General features: G+C 42.2%; 1 protein-coding gene across 1 annotated transcript in view; it reads right to left on the bottom strand.

Moving 5' to 3' along the window:
- The window catches only part of PCNX2 (pecanex 2), a 298,842-nt gene that overhangs the window by 61,768 nt on the left and 215,530 nt on the right, over nucleotides 1-21,544 (bottom strand). Inside the window, exon 24 of the mRNA XM_042960259.1 lies at nucleotides 546-604. Coding sequence (XP_042816193.1) covers nucleotides 546-604 — 59 coding nt within the window. The remainder of the gene's footprint in view (nucleotides 1-545; nucleotides 605-21,544) is intronic.

Raw genomic sequence — 21,544 nt, 5'->3', positions numbered from 1 at the left:
GCAGAGGGGAGAGAGTTCTGAGGTGAGGAGAAAGGTAGAATGGTTCAAAAAGAAATAGATTACAGAAAGGAAAAAGCAACACAATTTCCTAGCAGGTAAATCCTTCCGTAGCTTCGTGTTGAACAAAGTTTCTGAAAACTTCGGAATCTTAGGTCCTGGAATGGTTTGCCTTGGAGGATATCACAATGCTGACGGTTTTCCTGAGAATTTTTGGCTACAAGACCAATAACATGGTTTAGAGTCTGTATTTGACTTTTGTCACACACGAACTAAAGTGTCTTAATTGGCAGAGTCACTCAATACCAGACAGGTACCAAATCGGTTCAAAATGATGGAGAGGAGCATTTCCAAACCAAATCAGGATGCTTGGTCTGTCTACTTGTATAGTTTTATCTTTCCAGGCAGCATATTTACCAAGACCTACCTTACCTCCACAATGATTACAAAGAATGAGGAGTCATCCCCCCTGTTTGGACTGAAGGAATCCATCTATATAACAGAATAAATACATCGTTTAAAATGAGAGAAAGAAGGTATCTTCTTACCTGGATCCTTTTCAATTTGGACCACCAGTCTCGTGTTGGAGTTATCCACACGCCGTGTGCTAGAAGGGACCACAGAAGGGCCAAAAGTCATGGTGAGGTCACTACAAGTGGGAGTCGGTCTACAGAACTGGCTGTGTGGTGGGGAATGTAGGGGTCACGGAACTCACCTGTTGGGGTGATTGCTTGAATGTGACAGTGCTGCAGGGAGGGAGCGGGCTCTCGTGATAAAGAAGGGAAAAGTACAAGAAACACGCGGAGGGGAGAGACGATTACATCTCAGGACTGGGAGACTGGCCTTGCGCCTTCTCAGTGTTGAGCACCAGATCCATAAAACAGAAGCAAGCCCTTGGACTGCCAATGGAATGTCACTCGCTTTCTGAATTTGAAAGCGAACACACAGGCATCTTTCTTTTCAAGTTGGTCCCAGAAAATTGTGGGAGGTAGTCAGTGTCTCCACCACCTGCTTGCAAGAGCTGGGCGCATTCTTATGGGCCTTTCTCAGGTCCAACCACAAGAATAAACTCAGCTCTTACGAGCTTGGAAGAAGACATATTGCCGGTAGCTATGGCAACTAATGGCCATCAGAACCAGATTTAAATCTCTTCCGTTATGACAGCTCCTCCGTTCACAGCTTTTGTAAGCCAGCCAACCCATGTGACCCCTTGCTCCTGAAAGCCAGCCAGTGAGGGATGGACTCACTGCAGACTTTTCACCGATCAACAACTGTCCCCATGTAACTCCTGTGCGGATGGTACCAACCCACTTCTGACTCTAAAAGCCCAGTCTGCCGTGCTCAGAGAGACTGTGTCTGACCTGCTTTGTCTTTTTATTCTAGGTATTTACTGGTGGTCTCATCATCCTCTGAAAGATGAAACAAGAGATTGACATCAGCCACGTGAACTTGGATATTTAACTGTTCATGATGTACAAAAATGACAATTTCATATGGTTAAACCTGAGCCATTAAGAAAGGGCTTTCACTAGAAATATATCACTGAACATAGGCTTACGGACAAGTTTGAACATAACGAGGGTTCTGCTAACATGGGTGAAAAAACTGATCTTTAGTGTGGCTGGCCCCTGCTTTTGCTGTCGCTCTGCCCTTTGCTTTCTCTGTTGCAACCATGCTAACGTTTTTCTACGTCTTCAGCATGCCCTGACTTCCTATTCCTGTCACCCTGCCCTCCCTTTCATCCTCTGCAGCTGTTGTGTCCTCCACCTGGGAGTCTTTTCTGACCCGCCCGCTTTCCTCCCAGACTCCTCTGGTGCTGCAAGTCCGGCCCAAGTATTGCTCTGTGACAAGTCTTCTCGACCCTGCTCTAGGTGAGACTCGTGTGTCATATGCTCCTTCACACATCATACCTCTCCTTCGGGGCACCTGTCATGGTTAATGTCACTAACAATGATGACAGCTAACATTTCCGTAACGCTTCCTTGTGTAAGTACTTTACATGCAGTAACTCATATGCTTACGACTACCCTCATAGGTAGGTACCGTGATTATATCCGTTCCCTCTGAGGAGGAACCCGAGACTCAGTGCCCAAGGTCACAGAGCTAATATGCGATAGAACCTGGATGTGAACCCACGTGGGCTGGCTCTACCACATCATATATTTCTTTGTGTGATTATTTGATAATAGTGGCCTCTTATGGCCAGACCCTAAGTAGCACGAGGACACACGTTTGCTTACCACTGGCACGAATGAATGAAGAGTCCAAACTAATGCTGTTTTTAAAGTTATTTTTTCCTCTCATGACTCCTGCTAAGAAAGGAGCCACTAGATTATATTTAAACATGATCACTGACATCCCGAGTATGGTTTAATACAGGACAAACACTTGTTAAGTAATCGTGCTTAAGAAGAAACCTCAGAATACAGACTTCTGCTGTGAACGTGTCTCTTGGGAATCAGAACAGATACAAAATACTTAGACGGAACTAAGAAAAACTTTTCCTCATATGTCTCAGATATTCGAGAACCATCTAGGCAAGATCCTGCTTGAGCTTTGTGGGACAGATTCTACACATGGGTTGGGGAGAAAAAATATTCTGCTGCATCTCAAAAAGGCTGTTAACCTCACCACTCTGTTCTATTACTGCTTTGGTTTTCCTTCCAAATACCCTTAGATCAGCATTGAAAGTAAAAGAGCCCAGGGTGGCGAAAAAATAAAGCAAACAACCAAAATCTCTCTAATGAAGGCCCAAATCCCATGTCGGCAGAGTTAGTCCCTAAATGGAATTTTAATTTCACCTGAAGACCTAGGACAAATGGAATTTTCAGCAGCAGAATAAACAATTTTTAAAGTGGGACTGAGCCAAAAGAAAGTCATTTACCAAACTCCTTAGGGAATTAAAACACCTTCTAAAACTATGTTAACTGGAAAGCTATCTTTTCAAAAGGCTATAGAACGCAGAGTGCTAAATTCCGATCTGCAATAACTACGCTAAGCTGCCTGTGGACCCCAGGGCCTCTGACTCTCCACCAGACTCTCTCAGAAGGTGAACTGTCAGCCATAGTGGGTAATTTGAGCTTTTCTCCAGTGCTTTCCTCCTGCACATTTGGTGCTTACCACTCAAAGGTGCTAATTAGCTCAGTAATTGGATTTCTGCCTTAACTGTCCAATTGCATAAACATCAATTCTGTTGCTTAAAGAGAAAACGGGGGCTTGTATCTCACGCCCCAATCTCAAGGGGAGTACAGTATGCTGGTACATGTTATGTGTGCATCTGCACATACTCTTTCTAGCAACTGCCTGGCGAGTCCCTGTTCATTGCTAGGCAACATCGTCCTAAGGGCCACAGGCCAAGAGTCTAGTAACAGGCCTTTCCAGATAGGGTGACTTACTCTGAAGCCTCTTCCCTTCTGTTAATACGGAATGCAGATAACAAAGCTAGTTTCCTGCCTTCAAATTTTGCTTTCTCACCTCCTGATGTGTCTCCCTGAGTCAAGCACCTTCTCTCCTATACGGTTTCACCCGAGGCACTTAAATAATTTAACAGCAATTTAATTATATTGCTTCGAATTCCCATTTGTCAGCACACACAGACTATTTATGGGAGAACTGTTCCTGTTTTTTGATGGGGAAGTGTGACCGGCTGGAAGAAGTTTGACGGGTGTCTGTTCACACAGCAAACCCAGAATGGAGTTATGGATGGACTGTAGTTCTGTTCATGGGACAGGAAGGCTTTACAGAAATCTAGACAATGTGAAGGTAGCCAGAGCTTAAATAGAAGGACACTGTCACCTTTCAAGTTGGATAGATATACAAGGTTCATTCGGGTCTGTTTTGCATCTTTCATTTTTGCTGCCACTGACAATCATATTAGTTCTCTCAAAGCCAGCCACTGCTCTTCTGTCTGCCTGTCTGTCACTACGTGCTTCAGAATGACTTAGCATGAAAGAAATTTCCCGAGGACACAGGGTTGTACAGCTGGCAGAGTGGGCTCTGACTGAGGACAGACATTCAGGTGGCTTCCAACTTTGCTACCAGCTGGGAGGTCTGGTTTAGTTCTGGTTCCTAGGCCCTTAGGGAGTAGCTGTTGGAGATCCCAAATTAAAGGTAGGGGGTCTTGTCAATACAGCCACCTCTGATGGGCCTGGGCTTTGCCTTGTAACTCCACCCAGAAGTGACAAAGCTTTGCTCCCTTTCTCCTGAAAGAATGGTGTCAGAGAAAGCCAGCTGAGACAGAAGATTTAAATAATATCCCGAATCAAATAACATAATACCTAGAATGCTCAGATTTCAATAGAAAATTACTTGTCATAATAACAGGAAGATCTCAAAAAGAGTCAAAAAAGACAATTCATAGATGCCAACACTGAGATAACAGAAATGAAAGAATTATCTGACAAAGATTTAGAATTAGTCTTCATAAAATTCTTCAATGAGCAATTAAGAATACTTTTGAAACAAATGGAAAAAGAGAATCTCAGCACAAAAATAGAAAGTCTGCAAAGAAATAGAAGATACAAAGAAGAACCAAATAGAAATTTTCTAAGTAAAAATATACAATAGAATTATATACAAAATAATACAAAATGCATATACAAAATAAAAAACCCAATGGAAGGATTCAATAGCAGAATGCAAGAGACAGAGAAAAAAGAATCAATGAACTGGGAGATGGAACAATAGATATTACGTAATCGGAACAACTGAGAGAAAACAGACTGAAACAGAACAAGAAGTCTCAGAGACCTGTGGAATTATCACAACAGATTTAACATCCTAGTTATCTGAGTCCCATAAGAAGAGGAGAAATTGCAGATACATTCAAAGAAGTTCACACCAAGACACATCACAGTCAAGCTCCTAAAACCAAAGACAAAGTCTTGGAAGCAGTGAGAGTGAAAAGAACTCACCTATGGGGGGAAAACAATGTGAATGACAGTGGATTTCTTATTAGGAAGCATGGAGGTCAGAAGGAAATGACATAGCATTTTTCAGGTGCTGAAAGAAATGAACTGACAACTCGGTATCCTATATCCAGTGAAAATATCCTTCTACAAGGAAGAATAATCTGAGACATTCTCAGATGAAGGAAAACTAAGATAATGTATCAACAGGAGATCTACCCTAAAATAGTAAGTCAAGGGAAGTTCTCTAAAAAGAAAAGACATTAAAAGAATGAAACTTGGAACATCAGAGGACAGGAAACAACGCGGTAAGCAGAACTATGAGCAAATGCAATGGACATCCTTTCTCATTATGTGTCTTCTAAATTATATTTTATGGTTCAAGCAAAAATTACAAAACCATCTGTGGTTCTAAATGTATGTAAAGAAAATATAACATTATGTTAGAAATAAGGGAGAGTAAGAGAGCATGAGAGGGAGGTAAGGTTTCTGCATTTCACTTGAACTGGTAAAATGACAACACTAGTAGACTTTGATAAGTCATTTTATATAATATAATGCCTAGAGCAATCACTAATTAATACAATCAAAACTTATTTGATAAACAAATCGTATAGAATTCTAAAGGTGCTGAGCAAACACACAAGAAGTCAGGGAGAAAACAAACAGAAATTACAGAGCAAACAGAAACCAAAAAATTGAATGGCAAATTAAGTTATAACTGCATTAAACATAAATGACCCAAATATAGCAAGACAGAGCCTGGCAAAGGAGATTTAAAAACACTACCCAGCTATATGCTGTCCACAAGAAACATACTTTAAATATAGTGACATAGGTCAGTTAAAAGTAAGAGAATGGAAAAAGATATTTTGCAAACATTAATCAAAGGAAAGCAGAAATGGTTATGTTAATATCAGATAAAGTATAAAGTAGACTCAATACCAAGGAAATTTACCAGAGACAAAATGATAAAAACATTTATCCCACAAAGAAAATACATTAATCCTAAATATACATTCAGCGAATAATGGAGTTGCCAAAGACTGATGGAAGAGAAGACAAATCCGCAATTCGAGTTGGAAACTTCCACACCCATCTCTTAAAATTTGATAGAAAAACTAGACATAAAATAAGCAAGCATATAGAACTCAATAACACTGTGAGCCAACAGTATCTGACCAACATTTATTGAACACTCAACCCAATAACAATAGAATACATATTCTTTTCAAGTGCCCAGTGAGCACATACCAAGACAGAACATAATCTGGGACATAAGCCTATCTCAACAAATTTTTTAAAACTGAAATTATACCAAGTGTATTTTCCAACTGTTATTTTGAGTTCCAAATTACTCAAGCTAGAAATCAATAACTGAAAGGTAACAAGAAAATATTCAGACACTTGGAAACTAAACAACACAATTCCAAATAATCTGTGTCAATGGTAAAGTTTTAATGGAAATTAAAACAAATTAAACTGAAAGAAAATGAAAACATAACATATCAAAATTGGTGGGAAATAGCTAAACAGTAGTGAAAGGGACATTTATATCACTAAATATATACATAACAAAAGAAGAAAAGTTCAAATTAATAATCTAATTTCAACCTCAAGAATCTAGAAGAAATGGGGTGCCTGGGTGGCTCAGTCGGTTAAGTGTCTGACTCTTGATTTGGCTGAGGTCATGATCTCACAGTTTGTGGGATTGAGCCCTGCATCAGGTTCCATACTGACAGCATGGAGCCTGCTTGGGATTCTCTCTCTCAATCTCTCTCTCTCTCTCTTTCTCTCTCTCTCTCTCTCTCTCTCCCTTTCTCTGTCCCTCCCCTGCTTGCACTCTCTCTCCCTCAAAATAAATAAACTTTAAAAAAAGAATCTAGAAAAAGAAGCAAAATAAACCCATAAAAAGCATAAGGAAAAAAACAGTGATATTGAAAACAAATAATTGAGAAAAACAAAGAATAAAGAGCTGGTTCTTTGAAAATATCAATTACATTAACAAATCTCTAGGAAGCTTGACCACAGCCCTCAAAAAGAGAGAGAGAGAAAAAACACAAGTTACTGATATAATATACTGCCAAATCTGCATATATCAAAAGGATAGTGGGAAATATTACAAACAACTTTATATGCACAAATTTTATAACTTAGATGAAATGGACCAATTCCTCAGGAAATACTAATTGCTTCAACTCACCCATTAGGAAATAGATAATTTGAATAGCTCTCTAACTATTAAGGAAATTTATTTGGTAATCTAAAAACTCCTCAAGAACAATTACCCAAGCACTGATGGTTTTACTGGAGAATTCTAACACATGTTTAAAAAAGACCTAACATCTGTGTTATATACAATCTCCTCCAAAAATTGCAAGAGGAAGATATAGTTCTCAATTTACTTTATGAAGCTAGTATTACCCTGATACCAAAGCCTGAAAAAGACAGAATGCAAAAACAATAAAATTACATACCAATTCCAGGAATTTAAGTCAGATTTACTATATGAGAATCAGTCAATGTAAACCATCATACTCACAGGCTAAAGACGGAAAATCACAATTGATGCAGAAGAAACAGTTGACAAAACCCAATACCAATTCATGATTAAGGGAAAACAAACTCAGGAAAATAGGAATAGACAGGAACTTCTTCACTTGATAAAGACCATCTACTAAAGAGCTACGGCTAACATTGTACTCAACGGTGAAAGACTGAATGCTCTCCCCATATGATGGGGAACAATGCAAGGATTTCCACTTTAATAACTCTTATTCAATAGAGTGCTGGAAGTTCTAGCCACCGCACTGAGACAAGAAAAGCAAATAAAAGGCATACAGTTGGGAAAGAAAGAAATTAAACATTACATATTTGCTGATGACATGATTATGGACACAGAAATTCCAAAGAATCTACAAAAATAACACAAACAAAACAAAAACCTAGACCTAGTAAGTGAGCTCAGTTGGGTTTCAGGGTACAAGATAAAGATACAAAAATGAAATTTACTGGGCACCTGGGTGGCTCAGTCGGTTAAGTGTCTGACTCTTGGTTTTGGCTCAGGTTATGATCTCGTGGTTTTGTGAATTTGAGTCCCGTGTTGGGCTCTGCACTGGCAGTGTGGAGCCTGCTTGGGATTTTCTCTCTCTCTCTCTCTCTCTCTCTCTCTCTGCCCTTCCCCCACTCGCACTGTCTCTGTCTCTCTCAAAATAATAAACTTAAAAAAAAAGAAATTTATCTCTATGTACAAACGATAGATACCAAATTTTAAAAAATACATTTATAATCATTCAAAAGAAGAGGAAATACATAGGTTTTGTTAAATATAATAATACATATACAGGGCTTGTGCGCTAATGAAAGTAATAAAACGAGCTCTAACAATTCCATAGGAATTTTAGGATAAACTGCCTTTTTACACAAAAAAGGGCAGTTGTAATTTTGACAGGAATTAATTCAATCTGTAGGCCAATTTAAGGTTTACTGCCTTCTTGAGTCTTCAAACTGATGAACATGGGATGTCTTTCCATTTATTTGTCTTCTTTAATTTCTTTCAGCGATGTTTCTGGTTTTCAAGTGTTCATGTTTTCCACTCCCACTTTAGTTTTCCACTAAATTGACTCCTAAGTATTTTGTTCCTGGTATACTAATGTAAATTGAATTGTTTTCTTAATTTTACTTTCAGATTTCTCATTGCTAGTGTATAGAAAAACAACTGATTTTTGTATGTTTAATTTGTTTCTTCCAGATTTGCTAAATTCAGCCATTAGCTCTAATAGTTTTTGTGTGTGTATATAATTCTTTAGGATTTCCAGTACATAAGATCATGTCCTCTGTGAATAGAACTAATTTTACTTCTTTCCAATTTGGGTGCTTTTTTTTGTTTTGTTTTGTTTTGCCTAATCGCTCTGTCTAGAACTTCCAGTCCAATGTTGAATAGAAATTGTGAGGGGGACATTCTTGCCTCGTTCTTTATCTTAGGAAGATTTTAGTATTTCATAAAGTATAATGTTAATGTGATTTGTTTCATTAATACCCTTTATCAGACCTTCCCTTTTAAACCTAGTTGTTGAGTGTTTTTATCATAAAAATGATGTATTTTGTCAAGTAATTTTTCTGCATCAATTGAGATGCTTATGTGGTTTTTTCTTCATTCTACTAATAAAGTATATTTCATTGATTTTTATATATTGAACCACTCTTGCATTCCTGAGGTAAATCTCACTCATGGTATAAAATCCTTTTAATGGGCTGCAGAATGTGGTTTGTTAGTACTCTTTGAGGATTTTGCATCTCTATTCATAAGGGATATTAATCTAAGGTTTTCTTTTCTTGTGATGACTTTGTTTGGCTTTGGTGTCAGAGTAACATTGGCTCCTTAAAATGATTTAGGAACCATTCCTTCCCCCACTATATTTTGGGAGATTTGAGAAGGACTGATGTTAATTCTTCTAAAAACATTTTATAGAATTAACCATTGAACCCCACTGGTTCTAGGCTTCTCTTTGGTAGGAGTATTTTTGTTTTGTTTCTTTGTTTTTACTAATCCATTCTCCTTAGACATCTATTCAGATGTTCTATTTCTTTTTCAGTCAATTTTGGTAGTTTGTGTGTTTCTACAAATTCCCGCAGTTCATCTAGGCGAATCTGTTTGTATACAATGTTTTATAGAACACTCTTTAACCTTTTCATTTATGTAAGGTTAGTAGTAGTGCCATTACTTTGATTTGTGACTACGGTAATTTGTCTTCTGCCTTTTGTTTCTTGGTCATTCCAGGTAAAGGTTTATTTGATTTTGTGGATCTTTACAAAGAACCAGTTTTGGGTGTCATCTGTTCTCTCTATTGTTTTTCTAGTCTCCATTTCATTTGCTTCCATATTATTTCCTGCTGTCTGCTTGCTCTGGGTCTAGGTTGCTTTTCTTTTTCTAGTTGCTTAAGGTGGAAGATTAGCATCTTGATTTGAGATTTTTCTTATTTTTTAATGTAAGCATTTACAGGTATGAATTTCCCTCTAAGTACTGCTTTTGCTACACTCCATAAATTTTTGATGTGTTATGTTTTCTTTTTCATCCATCACAAAATATATTTTATGTTTCTCTTGTGATTTCTTCTTTGACCCATTGGTTGTTTAAGAGTGTTTTATTTGATACATATTTGGCGTTTTTCCAGGTTTCCTCTTGCTGTTGATTTAGGGTTTTCATTCCATTGTGGTTGGAGAACATATATTGTAGAATTTCAATCCTTTTCCATTTACTGAGATTTGTTTTATGGCCTGGCATATGGTCTTTCCTGAAGAATAGTCCATGTGCACTTGATAAGAACAGCTTTTTCAAAACTTTTGCTTACAAAATACTCTGTTAAGAGGATAAAAAGCCACGATGCAGAGAGAAAATATTTTCAAACCACATACCTAACAAAGTAATAGTATCCAGAATATATAAAGAACTCTCACAACCCCAAAATTAAAAAAAAAAAAATCCAGTTAGAAAATGTGAACAAGACATGAACAAACATTTCCCTGATGAGGTTATACCAATGGAAAATAAGCTCAGGAAAAGACGTTCAACACCATTAAGTCATTAGGGAAACGTACATTAAAACCAGTATGAGATATCACTATATACCTACCAGAATGGCTAAAATAAAAAATAGTGAAGATACCTGCCAAAGCTACAGAAAACTGGATCTCTCATACATTGCCGGTCGGGATGTAAAATGGTATAGCTCCTCTGAAAAAACATTTTGGCAGTTTCCTAAAAAACTACCATATGACCCAGCAATTGGATTCCTGGGCAATTATCCCAGAGAAATGAAGACTTATGTTCACACACAAAAACCTGCAGACGAATGTCCATAGCAGCTTTGTTCATAATGGCACCAAACCAAAAACAACACAGACGTGCTTCGATGAGTGAGTTGTTAGAGACTGTGGCATATCCATACACTCGGCATTCAAAAGGGGCAAACTACAGACACATACAATGACCTGAATGAATCTCCACTGAATTATGGTGAGTGAAAACAGCTGATCCCACAAGGATAAATACCGTATGACTCCAGTCATAGAACATTCTTGAAATGACAAAATTATGGAGCTGGAGGATGGATTAGTAGTTGACAGGAATTAAGAAGGGGTAGGGGTGCTTATAAAAGAGTGTCTACTTATAAAAGAAAGGCCAACAGGAGAAATCTCTGTGGTGGCGGAAAAGCTCGATATCTTGACTGTCTCAACATCAATAACCTGGTTTGCGATAGTTTTGCAAGATGTTAGCATCTGCACACTGGGTAAAGGATATATAGGAGATCCCTCTGTATTACTTCTCTCAACTGTACATGAATCTGTAACTAGCTAAAAAAACAAAAACAAAAAAAAGTCTAAATAAAAAATCTCCATAGATGACAGCAGGCCTGAATTTCGTTACTATAATCACGCATTCAGGTGAAATTGTATTTCTGATCTTAACTCGCTTACATTTCCAATTAGGACTGCTTCTCCCATTTCAGCCAGAAGAATCCAAGATTATCCAGCATTTCAAATACAGGATATGAAGTCCAACTGTTCACTCCCTGGAAGGTCATAAATATTTAGGGGGTGAAAAGTGTTTCTTCTCATTCTGCAAATGCAACTAATAAAAACAGCAATAAAAAAAAATTCAGGTTGCATGCAGTTGGGCAAAGAGTCAGCCAAAGGGAGGCTTGAATAAATTGAGATGCAGAGGATTATAACTGACTCATAAGGATTAAATTAGCAAGAAGGTGCTGGTTTTTCCCCAAGTTTAACATGCTCGATTTAAGATTTGGACTTCTTTTGTATCCTTCTGGTAGCAAGAGGCCCAACGTCATCCATGGGACAGCGTTTTAGAGTGGTGGGTGAAATTTCTCCTGGGATGAAGACCCGTGTACTTTTTTTCCATTGGTGACCAGTGGTATGCACAGATTTGGGATTAAGACAAGCTCCCCACACAGCAAAAAAGACACCGTAATCCTCAGCAAGAGTCGACAGCTATTTGCTCAGGGACACACACAGCCCTGATGAATTAACTCAGGTCCCCTGTTTGCATGGCCACTTGCCTCAGGAGCGGCAGCATCTTGGGAAGACACATTCTCTGGATGTGAAGCCATTGACACACGGTGCCGTTTTGTCACCAAGGGAGGCGGCGCTTAATAAAAGCACACCAGCAAGTTTCCCGCTGAGATGGACCTCACCTTTCCTTTGTTGTTTTATTCACTTCTGGACCATGACACTGTGCGTGGCTCACAACTCCATCTTAAAAACGCAAGAATAAAACTGCAATTTGAAGTCAATAAGCCTGATTTCTGTTTCCTACTTGGGTTAAGACTTATTAAACTATTTGAGGGGCGTAAAGGAGAGAATCGCTTAATTCTTCTGATCCCCCATTTTCTCAAGGCATAAGATGGCAATTAAACATTGCACAGGACTCTGGGTAGAACACTGAAATACACAGCTGCATCTCTGCCTGCCAACCTCCGCAGAACTAAACAAAGAATCGCTTTTACCTTCTAACAGGCCAGTTACCCAAGGGAACAACGAGTGACGATGGTTAAATAGAAAATGGTTCTGATATCACTGCATCAAGACATTTGGGTATAGATTTTTCTGTCATGGAGAAAAAAGGAATGGTAAAGTTTACCCTGAAAATGTTTTCCAAATTGATTTTTCAAATACTAAAATAGATTGTGTACAATTTTGGCTCAAGGAGCACAGGAACAATAGGCAACAGATCATCAGCTCATTCAACTCTCCCAGCTGTCCCGCCTTGGCCCCAGCCTTTCCCCAAATTATTTTTATTATTATTTATTCAAGCATAGTTGACATACGTTATATTAGCTTCAGGTGTACCATGCAGTGATTCGACAATGCTATACATTGTACAATGCTCCCCACAATGAGGTATGGTCACTCTATGGCGTTATTACAATATTATTGACTATATTCCCTACGCTGCACTTTATATCCTTGCAACCTATTTATTTTATAACTGGAAATTTGTACCTTTTAATCTCCTTCACCTATTTCACCCATTCCCCCCACTCCGCCTCTTCTCTGGCGACCACCAGTTTGTTCTCTGTATTTACAAGACAATTTTTTTTTTTGCTTGTTCCTCTCTTTTGTTTCTTAGAGTCCACATATAAGAGAACTCACATGATACTTGTCTTTCCCTGAATGACTTATCTCACTTAGCATAATACCCTCTGGGTCCATCCATGTTGTTGTAAATGGCAAGACATCATTCTTTTTTATGGTCAAGTAATATTCCATTGTACTTATGTACACACACACACAGGCCACATCTTCTTTATCCATTCATCTACCAATGGACACTTGGGTTGCTTTCATATCTTAGTTATTGTAAATGTCGCCATAAACCTAGGGGTGCACAAATCTTTTCAAACCAAAACAAGTTCTTTGACAATGCTAAGAAAACCTCCTCCCTCGTGGCTGTTCTTTACCCATGCTAACTTCACACAGAAAAAGTCATTCTGGACTGCTCTTCAAAACTGCTTTTTAAAAACTTCATTTCCTACCCAATTTTCTTTAAAACCCATTAAGAACTTCCTCTCCTTCCTTCCCCCAAACTTCAAAGTATCGTCTCTCCAAAGCCTTCCCCGGCACTAGGAAAATAAGGTCCAACTATATGATCTCTAAAACAAATACTTCCTTTCATGTAATATAGGAAGGCATCACGAATGGAAAAGGAATATAATACATTAAAATACCCTTATTTTTTTTATCAGATAATAGATTTTTTTTTTCTAATTCTCATGTATGTGATTATTTTTCCATTACTGGCCATTTTTCAAAATCTTGAAGGGAAGCATCAATCTCCTGAACTGTTTACAGAGAGAAGTAAACACAGCAATCCAGCCATGAGAAAGTACTATAAACCCTACGAGTGGGGATGATGGTGGAATGTTCCCAAAGTGACAGGAAAAAAAGAATATAGCTTCTATGTCCACGTTGTGTACTAAGTTCATTAATCAGTTGGAACCCTGTGTATCAAGAAGCAGCAGCCGTATGCGAAGCCTGGGCCAGGTCTCTTGGCTCTCAGTGAAGCAGGATTAAAGTCAGTCCTGGAAATATGCTCAGAGTAATAAGATTAAAGGTGCCCCACCGGATCACTAGAATGCCAATGAATGAGTTTTCACCTAGAGCCTCAAATGCACACATTCTCCGGGACCCAAACCGGCCTGCCCGCAGCTGAGTCCATCAGTCACGGGAGGAATGAGAACACACTGGCCACAGCCAATGACATCCACTTCGAGCACTGGCCGATCACAGGACAGACCTTCCAACGTGCTCAGGGCTCTTGGCGTTGGAGGGTGGGCCTGCTCTGTGCAGATGCCTTGGATATATGCACTATAAATCTCCTGTGCTACGTATATTTGATCCAAGGTGGTAAAAGAGTTTGCAATTTAATGTGGATTTAAGAGCTGGATATTTCCTGCCTTCCTTTGTTTGGAAGAAATCAGTCCAGTCTCCAACACTTCCCTAAGAGCTGAGACAGGACCCCCCTGCCCTCACTTGCTGCGATGCAGAGAAAAGGGCTCTGCCCTCATGCTGTAATAGACTTACACCCCCCTGCAACCATCCATCAACCTGACTCAGTCACAAAGCCTCGCTCCTGGGTGACCTTGAAGTGTAGAGTCAGCAGCCCCAGACGGCCGGGAAGCAGGTGGGCATGTTGGACGCCTTCCTGCAGGCACGTGGTCAACTTCACTACCCTGCACTCCTCTGCACTTCTCAAATTCTTTAACTGCTCAGTAAAATGTAACAGGACCCGGAGTAAAATTATGCACCACGGCATAATGAATAATAAGTTCGAACCAGGGCTATTTGAGAAATTCGCCGCCCTGGAGTTCCTCAAAAGCGTCATCCTTCTGGAATATATTTGCATAATAGCTCATCACCACACCTGAAGTGTCAACCCTTACCCCTGGGTGTGTGTGTGAGAGCTTTCTCATCCGTCAGCAAAACAGCGGGATGGGGCCAAGTTCATCATTTAGTTTCTCAGACATAACAGCACTCAGACACAGACCAGAAATTCCAGTGGAGAAAATCTGAGGCAGAGAAGGGACGTGGGAGACCTGGCCTAAAACACAGGGCATGTCAGCCACGAAGCCAGAGAAAGCCGAGACTCCTGGTCTGCCGCCCCATCCTGGAGGCACAATAAGGGATGCCTGGTACCTTCTCTGGTTTCTAGGCGAGTTAGAACCACAGAATTATGGCCATAAAGGCCTCACCTTCATGCTGTCACACAGCCCCAAAATAAAAGGTAGAGGGGAAGGATTCCTTTGATAAAAGCCATCCCTTGCTTTTATGAGGAGACTTTTGATTTCCAGTGACAGAAAACCTAACTGGAAATGGCTTAAGCAAAATATGGAATTCACTGGCTCACATCACTGAACACTCGATCGGGCCCAGCTGGACTCAGGGGCTAGGGTTGTCATCGGGAACATTCTCGGAGTCCCTCGGCCCTGCATTCTTCTTGCGTTTGCTGAATTCTCAGGCCCGTCTCGCTTTGTGGGGACGAGAAGGCTGCCAGCGGCATTAGGCTTATGTCCCACACCACCAAGGCTGGGGGGAGAGAGGGGTCAGCCTTCCCTGCATGTCTCCCTGCCCCGGAGCCCCAGAACTCACTTAGGCCAGGCAGAAACAACAGATCTCTAGGACTCTGGGTGTCACGCCTTACCTCTCTACCGCCTGGGCCCTTTGCCACAGTCTCCTTGCTTATCTGTTTCTTACCTGAGGCCTAAAGTCCAGAGAAACATCATATGCAGAGCTGAGTTTTACCAGAGGGAAACGAAATCTGAGGCAGGCACTGCCTCCTGTGGGTTCTCAGTTCCCAGCCATTTGCCTGAGTTCTACTGACACTAAACTCTTGAACTCCTTTTGGCTTCTCAGTCTGCCTTGACCCCTTCATTTCATCCATCCATAATTAAGAATGGCTCTTGCTGGTATCTCCTTGCTTCTATTCCTTTTGGAAAGCTTGGGACTTGGTCCATATTCTTATCCTGGCTGTATCTGTAAGTCCCGGCACCCACAGTCTCTGTGGTGGCTGAGCCGTGTTAATCCCTAAGCACGTCTCTTTTATCCATCCATCTCCAAGTGACCCCTAAGCATTTTTAAACTACTCAAAATTCTCACATTTCTATATGCACCCCGACAACCTTGTGTCGTCCCTTCTGTGGAGAAAGATCCCCAAAGACCTACCACTAGCTCCGAGGAAAAGTGAGGGCACTTTTTGATCCTTTCACAGCAAACTGCATCTGAATTAATTAGTCTGACTCCCTTTCTGGGCCTGAGGTTTTATTCAGGACTGCAGGTGGCCGCTCATTGCCCACAAAGGTCATCGAAGCCCCATTTCTGCTCTGACCCCAGTGCACCCACCGCCCCGCCCCCACCAACATTGTTGGTGAGCACAGATTTCTCAGTCTGAGAGGGACCCCCATGCCTCCCTGGTCAGGCTCTGGAGCTGCCGAGAGCCAGCCGGGCAACAGCACACGGCCAGGGCCGTGAAGGAGGTGGCCCTGCTGAGAAACGCCATGCTGTGGCTCCAGGACCGAAAGAAGCCATTTCTGGAGCAGGACACGCACAGTAAAGCGGCCTCGGTGCCTGGACTACCACTGCCCTTCCTTCCTCCTCCACAGAACATGGCTCTTGTGACAGCACCTCTCTCCCGTCGCCGGCAAACGTTTTAACTGACATTCACTAAATTTTTTTTTTTTTTTTTTTTTTTAACGTGGGAGGCATTTGAGAGGCTTTGGAACATAACGGAAAGTGCTCAGGGCCTGGCACGCGACCAGGCCTGGTTTAATGTCTTGGCTCAGCCACTGACTTGCTCTGTGACCTGGGGCAAGTTCTTTAACTCTCTGGGTCTCCTTTCTCTGGTCCGTGAAATGAGGACAATGAAATTCTCCTTCCAGAACGGGTAGGAAGGGGCTAGAACGAATGCATTCGGGAAGGTGAGCAGGTGTTCAGTAACTACAAAAACGAGGAATACCACTGTTACCCCCCAGTACCACCCTACTCTACTGTCTCTATCGTTACCATTCATCATACTATACCCGAGCCCAACACACGCCTAGGTATGGCTATGAGAGTTCTAGTAGCCCTAAGACATCTGATAACGGAGCGTCAAGACTTTTATCTCAATTCGTCCGGGCACTTTGTAAACATACCCACATAAACTGTGGAACAGCTTAATTGCAAGCTGAGAGATGTAACTCCCTCCCCTGCAGAACTGCAACTTTTAATCATAGTGCTGCCTTTTGCCATTAACCCCGTAAGCCAGATAAGCTTTCTGCTTGGCATCTGAGAAAAAGATTGCCGTTGGAGAAGCTCCGTGCTTTGCCCAAGGATCTCACAAACCATGCTTAAAATACCCCGGTGGGTAGGGAACATCCGGAAAAAGACTCTCCATTGTGGGACGGTAAACAATAAAGGGTGATGTCGGGAACTTCTTTTTCGGACTGCCTTACCCAAGTCAGGCGCGCGCGGCTCTGTCCTGCTCATCCTCGTTAAGAAATCATGACTGAAGACGCAGATGGAGGCAGGTCTGCAGAGAGCACAGGCGAAGGGGCTGGGGAGATGCCGGGCGGCATGACTGGAATGGACCTTTGCAGACCAGAATGTTAAAGCCAATGGGTCAAGAGCTGGTAGGGGAAATGCAAACTTCTGATTTTCATTAAAATACACACGCCCGGCATGATGAAGGCCTGGCTCGGCAATACTTTAGTAAAGTCATTGACAGGCTTTTGGGCGCCTGGGTGGCTCAGTTAAGCGTCCGACTCTTGATTTCCGTCTCAGGTCATGATCTCGTAGTTTGTGAGTTCAAGCCCAGTGTCAGGCTCTGTGCTGACAGCTCAGAGCCTGGAGCCTGCTTGAGATTCTCTCTCTCCCTCTCTCTGCCCCTCCCCAACTCAAGTTCTCTCTCTCTCCCTCTCTTTCTCTCTCTCTCAAAAATAAATAAACATTAAAAAATTTTTGAGAGGTTTTATTTTTATGAGATCATGACCTGAGCCAAAACCAAGAGTCAGACACAACCGAATGAGCCACCCAGGCGCCCCGACATTGAGAGGTCTCAAATTTGAGAAGGCGTAACTGAGAACTGAACATCTGGCTCGCAGGAAGTGACATCTACTGAGGGCCGAGGAGAGGACATCTGGAATGGCCTAGAAGGGAGGGTTGGAGACAACCCAGGAAACATCTGGATGAGGGAGGCTAGGATGCCCGAGGTACAGACCATTTAAAAAAAAAAATAGAGCCGTTCTGCTCGATAAAGAGGGCGGTGCAGGGAGAGAACCGTCTTCAAGGTGGTGAAGGACGGGACAAGCGGGAGGCAGGAGAATGCCGGCGGCTGCGGGAGCAGCAGGTGCACCCAGGTGATCGCGGTGTCCAGGTGAGGACAGGAGGAACAGACCCAGCACAGTGAGGAGCCCACAGCTCTGGCCGACAAAGATCACAAGGGCCGCCTACGAAGGCACAAGGGGTTCTCCTCCCAGAGCGGAAGAGGCCGGAGGACTCCCTTCTGTGGGTAGCACAGCGGTGACTGTGTAATTCGAAGGGTCCATGCCAGCCTCACTTGTATTACAGACTCACGAAGGGCCTGGGAAATAACACAGTAAGATGCCCGGGAGCCCACGGAGACCAGCTCACATATCTGGGTCATACAGACTGTCATTTGATAAACCACAAAATAGGGATGCTTTAGAGATGCTGTTTATCCACTAAGGCAGCTATGTTGCTCAAAGAACAGAACCAGGCTCTGACACGGCTAAGGCATCACAATAAACACAGCATTAAGGGTGAAGGGTATTTAAGGGGCATCTCACAGCACGCTGTGGATTTGATGTTACATGGTCTAGACCTGTGTCCTTACACTGGTTGGTCTAATTGTGTTCTGCCATTTCAGAAAGGATTTCCCATAGGTTGCAAGGACATAAAGAATACATCTAGACATGATTGAATTAAAAGGTGAATGAGAGAAGACAGAAATACAGGGAAGGACAACAAAATGAGGACAGGATTAAGGATAAAATTGCTGTACACAGAAATAACCTATCCATTTACCACAGTGAACCATGTCTCATTTGGTATATATGACTTCTGGGAGGCACAGAGAGACAGTCAACCCATTTTACAGATGAGTTAACTGAGGCTCACAGACTGAATAATTTCCCAGAGTCAAACACCTAACCAAACATATGGGCTGGGGTTTTAATGGAAGTCTGACTACAAAGCTCACACTTTCAGATGTATTAACACCGTCTCAGGAAGGGCTGAGAATTAAGTAATGCTGATCATCTTGCTAACAAGGGTGGGACCAAGGGCACACAATACAGAGTTGATGTTTTTGCAGACCAATCACATGGTGACTACTATTAGTTAAAGCCTAGCATGGTGCCCTCACATAGATGCTTAATGCTTATTTGTTGAGAAGGATAATGCCCAGAATGATTTAATATTTTAAAATCAATCTGGAGAATATGATATGGGGCGCCTGGGTGGCTCAGTCAGTTAAGCATCCAATTTTGGCTCTGGTCATGATCTCACAGTTCGTGAGTTCCAGCCCCGTGTCGGGCTCTTGGCTGACAGCTTAGAGCCTGGAGCCTGCTTTGGATTCTCTGTCTCCCTCTCTCTGCCCCCTCTCCCCCACTTGTGCTCTCCCTCTCAAAAATAAATAAATAAGACATTAAAAAAAAATAAAACCAATCTGGAGAATATGATAGAAATGTAACAACCGTGAAAGCCATACTTGCCTTTCAGGTAGCTATTATATGTGTCTCCTCGTGGCTATGGCATTTTACATTTTATACAAGACTTTTGATATATCCAAACAAAATCATTGTTAATACAACCTTTCATTCTTTGAGACTGAAAACAGTCAACTCCTTCAGGTCCAAGATATTTGCTGAGATAAGCAAAAACATGAGTCAATACTTTCTAGCCTAAACATTTGTTTCACATTAATGACAAAGATTGGTTATTTAGGGATTGTTTATATATAAAGAGAAGGGTGATCTATCATAATATCAGAATGTGTTTCTAAAGCTTTTAAAATACTCTGACATAGGGGATTTATACACACGAGGCACTATTATAATGCATTTATTGTCATTGCCTGTAATTCAAGTGGAGACACCAGGCAGAGCTCATCAAGACAGATTTTAAAGCCCTTATTAGTCAAGGGAACATCAGTTTAACAGAGAACTTTCTAACAACGGCAGATAAAAAAACCCAGGTTAAGATTTCCTTTCTCTCTCACACAATAGTGTGGGACTCAATTCATTTAAGAAATAGAGAACGCCTACTACGTGCATGGCTCCGTAGGGGCACAAAGATGAAAAACAAACAAGTCCAGACTTGGAGACAAATACAGCCTCTGTCAATCCTGGGTAGAATTCGCTGATGGCCACAGAGCAAATGCATCTTGCACAGACGGCTGCTACGATACCTCTCATCCTAAAGGCCATCCTGAACCTTACTGCATACTCATCAAGAGCTGGAACACGATACCCCTCTGTGAATCTGGGTGCTTGTGGATGGGAAGTGGAGAAGTAGGGGGAGGGGAGGACAGTCCACGAAGGACGCAGCCCACGGCAAGGCGAGCGATGAAGAGTCCACGATATGTGAGGTATGACAGAACGTGTTGGGAAATAAACTCGAAACTGAGATTCAGACTCGGGGAGGGTCTGTATCTGTGCCGTCCAGCGCGGTAGCCTCTGAAATTTAAATTAATTAAAATTAAACGGAAGTAAAAATTCAGTTCCTCAGCCACGTTAGCCCCATTTCCAAGGCTCATTAGCCGCGCGTGGCCGCCAGGGCTGACGTATGGGCCGGTGCAGGTGCACGGCTTCTTGCCGGACCTGGCTGGTCCACCTGGCACCTGTGAGCCACCACAGGCTTTTGAGACAGCATGGAACCTGGTGCGATGGTTGCAGAATCCCCTAGACAGCTGGGGAGGCAGGAGGGCAGAGGGCACATTTGTCATGTGCCCCCAGGGAGGAGCGTGTCGGGGAACGGGAAGCCTGTGGATTTCAGGACAGCCCAGGCCGGGGAAACCAGACTGGCCCTAGTTACCAGGTGGCTGGTGATAGACTTACCGGTTCCTTAGGGTATTAGAATGGTTTCATTACAGTGCTGGGCTCACTGCAGACTGGCAGAGACCAAAGCCAGCAGGGTGGGGGGCAAGGGAGAGGAAGGCCAGGAGAGGGGACTGTCCTCGCCACACCCCGGGCTGGGGGCGGTGCACGTGCATGCCCACTGGCAGCATGGCCCGCCCAATCTCCAGAGGAGAGTGTCTGTCATCGGCCTTTGAAAGTGAGGGGACATGTGGTGAACAATTCAACATAATCCATGACCCTGTCACCATCGCCCCTCTGTACCAGACTGAAAAGAAGGCAAGGAAGCAGCTGTGTAGAAGCTCTCGAACAAGAACACAAGCAGGCATTAGCATTTGAAATGAAAACCTACAGTTTAAGATAGTCAGAATGAGCTTTCCAGAGCGTTTGCAGGGATCCAGATGAGATTTCCTGGCACTTCCTTTCCTGATACCCACCTCTCACTGTCCTGAATTCCATCACTGATCTTCGAAGCAGCCGGGCCCGGGACTC

This window comes from Panthera tigris, chromosome D2, assembly GCF_018350195.1.
Source record: "Panthera tigris isolate Pti1 chromosome D2, P.tigris_Pti1_mat1.1, whole genome shotgun sequence".
Taxonomy (NCBI): domain Eukaryota; kingdom Metazoa; phylum Chordata; class Mammalia; order Carnivora; family Felidae; genus Panthera; species Panthera tigris.
This window is presented reverse-complemented; position numbering and strand designations above follow the sequence as displayed.